The sequence below is a fragment of the Poecilia latipinna genome, unplaced genomic scaffold (assembly GCF_001443285.1).
Source record: "Poecilia latipinna isolate Pla-1442-1.1 unplaced genomic scaffold, P_latipinna-1.0 Scaffold1670, whole genome shotgun sequence".
Lineage (NCBI taxonomy): Eukaryota > Metazoa > Chordata > Actinopteri > Cyprinodontiformes > Poeciliidae > Poecilia > Poecilia latipinna.
This window is the reverse complement of record NW_015114286.1, coordinates 21297-27442: the sequence shown is the minus strand read 5'-3', so window position 1 is coordinate 27442 and position 6146 is coordinate 21297. Positions and strand designations below refer to the sequence as shown.

The window sequence follows — 6146 nt, the reverse complement described above, 5'->3', positions numbered from 1 at the left end:
GCTATGTTCAAGTTTGCTCTTTCAAGATGCAAGTTAAACCCCTTCTGGGCCCCTGTTCATCACTCCCGAAGGCTACCCCATGTCCACCACCTGGTTCGTTAAGCGCCTGAGGCTGCCGCCCAGTCAGTTCTCAGGTCACTCCTTTAGAATAGGGGCTGCCACGTCTGTAGCTGCACAGAGCATTCCCGCAACAACCCTTCAACAGCTTGGACGGTGGTCCTCCTCAGCATTTACTGGATATATTCGTCCACACCTCGCCTCTGTATTCGCAGCTCAACGTTCTCTCAGTGCCTAGGTAAGCACTGCACATTAACTGGCTTTGATCCACCAGCTACCTCTCATCCAACGCCTTGCGACATCCCTTGTTGGCCCCCATCTATCCTACTCCTTATTGTTCTTAGGTAACCTCTTCCTCACATCTCCTGTCTGTCACCTTCTCCGTTTCGTCACCTCCTATATTAAAAAAAAAATTTCTTCCTGCATGCATCTCTCCTACCCGGGTTCGGCCCCAGCCTCAGCCCTCACTTTGGGGGATTACATTCCTATGCAGCATCAGGAATGTTTATCAAGCTCATCGAAGTTCCAGCTTGACATCCCCGGCCGGGGCCTAAATGCCAAAGGACTTTAATGTTTATTTGTCACTAAACTTTCTTTAATCGCTTTCTTTCTCTGTCTGAGTCTCTCCAGATTGAAATCCAACTGTACTGTATGCTCAATTAATTATCAAACTAGCTTAAAATATTTTTACCTATGGAACCACAGCAGGTTGCGTCATGTCAGTGTTATATTTTAATAATCAATACGTTTCATCACATGTTCTTAGATCATATTGCGTTGAAATTTTTGCATTAATTCAGGGAAAAAACTATGATTTTTACATAATGTTATCACACTGTTAGAATGTCATGTCAGCTCTGCCCTACTGTTAACATTTTATTATAAAATCATCTTAAATTTGTCGTATTAATTTGCGCATTTGTGGTTTTCTTTTTGTGTGTGTCCCATTTTATTTTTCTAATATATTTGTTTTTTTCCCCTCATAAAAATGATAGCAAATGATCAGAGAATATTTCTGCTTTTTAAGTTGTAACTGATTGAAAAAAATAAAACTAAAGAAAGAATCAGAATCAGCTGATTTGGAAATATTTGCGTAAACTGCATCTGGAAAGGTTCTGACCCGCTACAGACACCTCTCTTCTTGACTGATCAGTACCTGCAGGTAGTAGATGTTGTCCGCGCAGTCCACCAGGTCCCTCATTTCCGAGTCCCTCTTCCTCCGCTCCCTGATCTCGGCCTCCAGGTTGTCGGCAACCTCCTGGGCCTGGTTCATCTTCCCAAGGCTGGCCTGGTCCAGCACCTCCTCCAGCAGCTCCTGCAGACGCTCCACGGAGCGCAGCAGCTCACCCAGAATATTCTCCGTCTCGTCGTGCACCCTGTCCGCAGAGCGCTGTTGCCAAGATTGGAGACCCACTCACCAATTAGCTCTCGTTTTATCCAGACAGTAAAACGTGGTAATTAAATGTTGAATTATGGTAAATTGACAGTGGATCAACCAAAGAACATTGAAAAGGTGTTTAAATGGATTCAATTTCTGTCTAACCACATTTCAATGTTGGGTACTTTTTCATTCTGGATACTAAATTTATCTTGCAGTTCCACCAACCTTCACTCCTTCCATCATCTTCTTCATATCCTTCAGCTCCTGCTCCCTGTGTTTCAGCTTCTGCTGGTTGTCTGCTTGGATGTCTGACAGCAGCTTCTGCACAGGGATGAAACAGTGTGGAAAAACAGGACGAGCCTAAGGAAGCGGCTGGGTACAGTAGTGGCTAGGAGGAGCGGTGTAATGGGACAGGAATGCTGTTAGGAATGCATTCAGCCTGGCTTTAGTCATTACCCAACAAAAGGTGCAGAGGAAGGACACGTCAGGCAGAAAGCCGTTAGATACAACAATAAGTGCCTCGCAGGAGGGTGGATTCTGGAGTTTTACTCCCACAATAACTTGTAAAAGTATTTATATACCTTTAAGTTTTAACATTGTGACCTTCGTTGTGTTTATTGAGACAGACCAACAAAAAGTTGTACAAAGTGTTGAAGAAAAGAGATCATGATGACAATGAAAGGAGTTAAAGTTCAGATTTTAGTCATCTGCAAGATGAGATCAGTACTGAACCTTTTGGGCCACGTCCAAAATGCTAGAACATTAGCATCGTACTGCTGGGATGTTTCTCTTTAGCAGGAACAAGGAAGCTGGTCAGAGTTGATGTGAAGATTGATAAAGCTAAATAAGGGACAGTACAGGAAGAAAACCTGTTGGAGGACATTGAAGACTTGAGTCTTTGTCTGAGGTTCACCTTCAACTAAACAGCCAATACAGCCAAAGCTCTAGGTTCAGATCAAACTATGTTGAGTTAGAATGGCCTAGTTTAACTGAGAATCAGTGGCAAGACTTCATCCAATGTCACGAAGCTTGAGCTATTCTGCAAGGGAAATTGTATTGACTCAAGACACTACTTTATGTTAGTCTCTCACAAAATCTCAACAAAATGCCCTTAAGTCTTTGGTTGTAACTTGACAAAATGTGAAAAATACAGAGTTTGAGAATAGCTGCCCTCAGAAATGTTTTTTTTACGCACCTGTCTCTCCTGCCGCTCAGCCTTGGTGGACACACACTCGTGGTCTTTGTGCTGATTGCTGGTGCACAGCCAGCAGACAAACATCTTGCACTGGCGACAGAAGAACTCCTGCAGGTACTTGTGCTGGGTGCAGATCTTTTCCGCCAGATTGCTGGTCGGTGGGATGAGCTCATGCTGCTTGAGAGACTTCTTGGTCTGGTGAGGCTTCAGGTGGGTCTCGCAGAAGGAGCTCATGCATGCCAAGCAGCTCTTCACGGCGGCACGCTGCTCCCCTTTGCACATGTCGCACAGAACGGCTCCGGTGGACAGCCTGGACTTGGATCTAGAGGACAACCCACGAGCGCTTCGGATAGAGTCTCGAACTTCTGATGTGAGGGCCCCTTTGCGGAGCTGCTCCACAGCCTCGGCCAGCATGGTGTTTCTGGACAAGGGCGGCTTGGGGCAGAAGGTCTGGCGGCACTGGGGGCAGCTGTAAATCCCTTTGGGGTCATCCTTGCTCCAGAAGTCTCCGATGCAGGCCATGCAGTAGCTGTGTCCACAGGGTATGGTGACCGGATCATTGGGGAGATCAAGACACACGGGGCAGTTGAACTGCTCCTCCGTCCACAGCTTCCCACTCATTGTGATTTAGCCAAATACGAAGAAAGCCCAGAGATGTTTAGCTGAGAGTCCTCAAGATTAAAGGTTGTGCGCAGTCCAGATTCTCAGGAGGAAAACGTTGAGTCTCAGGTGAGAGAAAGCAAAAAGAAGAGATGGGTGGGGCCAGACTCACCAGGCAGGTCTAGCTGGGGAAACGGGTGTCGGCAGAAAACTGCTGAATGAACAGAAGGTAAAGGTACGAGTGTCTGGTCATTGTCCTGTTCATGTGATGCAGGACTACATGAAACATGGTTTCTTTCCTGGTCACATGAGTGAAGATTCAGATAGTAGAGATATAATTAGGGAGAGTTAAAAGGAAAAAGTCTTGGCTCTTCAAACAGTGAATCACTAAAAGAGCAGTTACTTTAAGGAAAATCACAGCAACACCCTAAAGAGTGGTAAAATGAGTCAGAATCATGCTGGTTTGGCTACTGAAGTATTCATTCCCTTAATTTACTTAGGTTTTTTATTTTTTTGTCACAATTGTTTCAGAAAATCCAATAAAGTACATACAAAGATGCTAATATTAACTTCTTGCTGTGTGTAGCAAGCTAATGATGGATCAGAGTTAGCAAATAATCATAGCCTCTAGGCTGTCAGTTTGTGTCCTTTAGTTCAAGCAAGCTTAGGTTATACAACACAATAATGATCTAAAACTCTACCTCTGAATATGTCTGTGAAATAAAAAGTTATAAATTAAAATCTAGGATTTTAGCCTAGTCAAAGTCTAGGGTTATATTTATTACTGTAAATGCGTAATGACAATTTGTTGTTGTTGGGTAGAGTTAGAATCAGAGAGAATTAAATTTTTCCTCACAATTTGTAGTGATTTTTGACACCAGAATCATAAACCTTTGAGTAATGAGTGCTGTGTTTTGTTATTCCACATAAAAACGTTTTTTTAGTATAAAAACATAATGAACAAACGTAATCTACAAGTGCCATGTAGTGATCTATTCCTGTGGGAGAAAACTCAACCTGTTTGTGCAACGCAACACTTGGCTTTATCAAATCCTAAATCCCACAATGGTGTCACTTTCTTTTGCTTAATCACAGTAATGTTTGTCAGAGCATGTTTTGCATTTAATTATAATGAAGTGTAGGTGAAGTGTTTACATTTGTGGTTGCTGTAAATAAGAGGTTTTGGATTCATCTACTACCAAATGCTGTGAATAGAGATCTGTTGTTTGAATTGTTCAGCTAAAAGAAACTAGACGAAGGAGATGACATCATGTGTGACAACAAGATCACAGTAAAACAGAGATGCATCAAAATTATGAAGAAAAGACAAAATTGTTCACTTATAATATTAACAGTTAGCATTAGCTTTCCCAACAGGCCGGATCAAAAAGAGCAAGTCTGATCGTTCCGGTTTTGTGACTGAGAGTAAGACGTGTTAGAGGGAGCTCCTGCAAACTGTTTTTTCTATAAGGTGCATTTGGGCTTTTTCGTGTACTTTGCCTGTCCTCTAAATTTTATAACGACTCTAATACAGCTCAGGATGCCTCTAAAGCCCAAAAATACGAACAACTCGACAACGAGGCCTGATCTCCCGCCCGAATCCCCGCCTCGGCTTGCCGAGACCGATCCACCGCGGGGCTCGGCTAGTAGGCGACCGCCTTCGGAAGAAACTTATACATCTCGGAACATATATTTCCCGTACTTTAAGGTTGAATTCTTCAATCCACTTCGTGAAGAGATGGTGGGCATTTTCAAGACTAAATTGGAGACGGCGTTGACTAACAATCTGACCCAGATTAAGTCGGAACTGCATGGTGTGAAGACCGAGCTAAGTGCTAGCATTGCGGCTATCATGTCGGAGGTGGATGCATTAAGGGTGACTGTCGCAGACATGGATGGTCCGCTGTCTTCATGCACTGATGATGTGGTCTCACTCAAGAGCAATTTGGAAAAGCTTTCGGCGCAGGTCCTCGCTCATGACGGTAAATGTGAGGACTTGGAGTCAAGATCTCGGCGTAATAACATTAGAATCATAGGACTACCGGAGGAGCGTAACCCAGTCAGCGCAGACACTAAAGATGCCTTCGGCCTGGAGAAGGAGCCGGTTGTGGACCGGGTGCACCGATCTCTACAGGCCAAGCCGAAAGCTGTGTTAAACTGACACCCCACCCACGTCAAAAAAATCCAGCAAATAGTCTGAATGGTTAGTGCTCCGTTTGTGCCGTTAAAATTTTCGTTTGTGCAGTTTTCGTTTCGGAGATATTAAAAATTATTTTTTAGGTCATCCAGAGTTCATCATCCCCCTTTATTGCTCCAAACAAACCAAAGTGGGCTACTTCGTTAGTGCTCCGTTTGTGCAACTTTCGTTTTTGAGATATTAAAAGCTATAATTTTGGTCGATGACGTCATCAGCCGCCCCCATTTTGCTCCAAACACCAAAATTTTTTGCTTTACCGCTGTTATGTCGCCGCCAACAACTGGTAAGTAGTGTGGACCAATGTCAACCAAGGATTATATTATACAAATGACTAAACCTGATTTTACTTTATTTGGTGCTTTCAGAGTTTAAGATTCAGTCGATCACATTCACCCATTACGATGAATTTTACTGTAACTGTATTGATTATGCCACAACTTATACTGTAGTCCCTTTTCTACAAAAATATAGCAACCTCAATTGCATAAAAACGACACCGAAAACAAGACTTACGTGGCAGGAATGTGCTGGAAGACAACCAACGAAGAACTAAAACAGAAAGTACAGCCTGCAGCAGGTGAAATTAATTGTCCCCTAATTGGGTGAATGTGATTGGCTGCCCGGTGAGCGGCCCCAAACCATAATAGCTCGTTTACATTATTACGCGGACTGCGCCGATATTTTACGACGTGCCAGAGCCCAGCAGCGGGTAAAAG

General features: G+C 43.6%; 1 protein-coding gene across 5 annotated transcripts in view; it reads right to left on the bottom strand.

Annotated features, from left to right (window-relative positions):
- Nucleotides 1–6098, bottom strand: part of trim25l (tripartite motif containing 25, like) — a 13761-nt gene extending 7663 nt beyond the window's left edge. Inside the window, exons 1-5 of one of the 5 annotated variants that reach the window (XM_015059938.1) lie at nucleotides 5944–6096; nucleotides 3406–3532; nucleotides 2634–3162; nucleotides 1664–1759; nucleotides 1214–1447 (exon numbers count right to left, since the gene is read on the bottom strand). In XM_015059938.1, the coding sequence (XP_014915424.1) occupies nucleotides 1214–1447; nucleotides 1664–1759; nucleotides 2634–3155 (852 nt within the window). In that variant the 5' untranslated portion in view covers nucleotides 3156–3162; nucleotides 3406–3532; nucleotides 5944–6096. Of the gene's footprint in view, nucleotides 1–1213; nucleotides 1448–1663; nucleotides 1760–2633; nucleotides 3533–5943 lie in introns of all 5 variants that reach the window. The other 4 variants (XM_015059937.1, XM_015059933.1, XM_015059936.1 and 1 more) reach the window with 4 other exon arrangements.
- Between the last annotated feature and the right edge of the window lie 48 nt (nucleotides 6099–6146).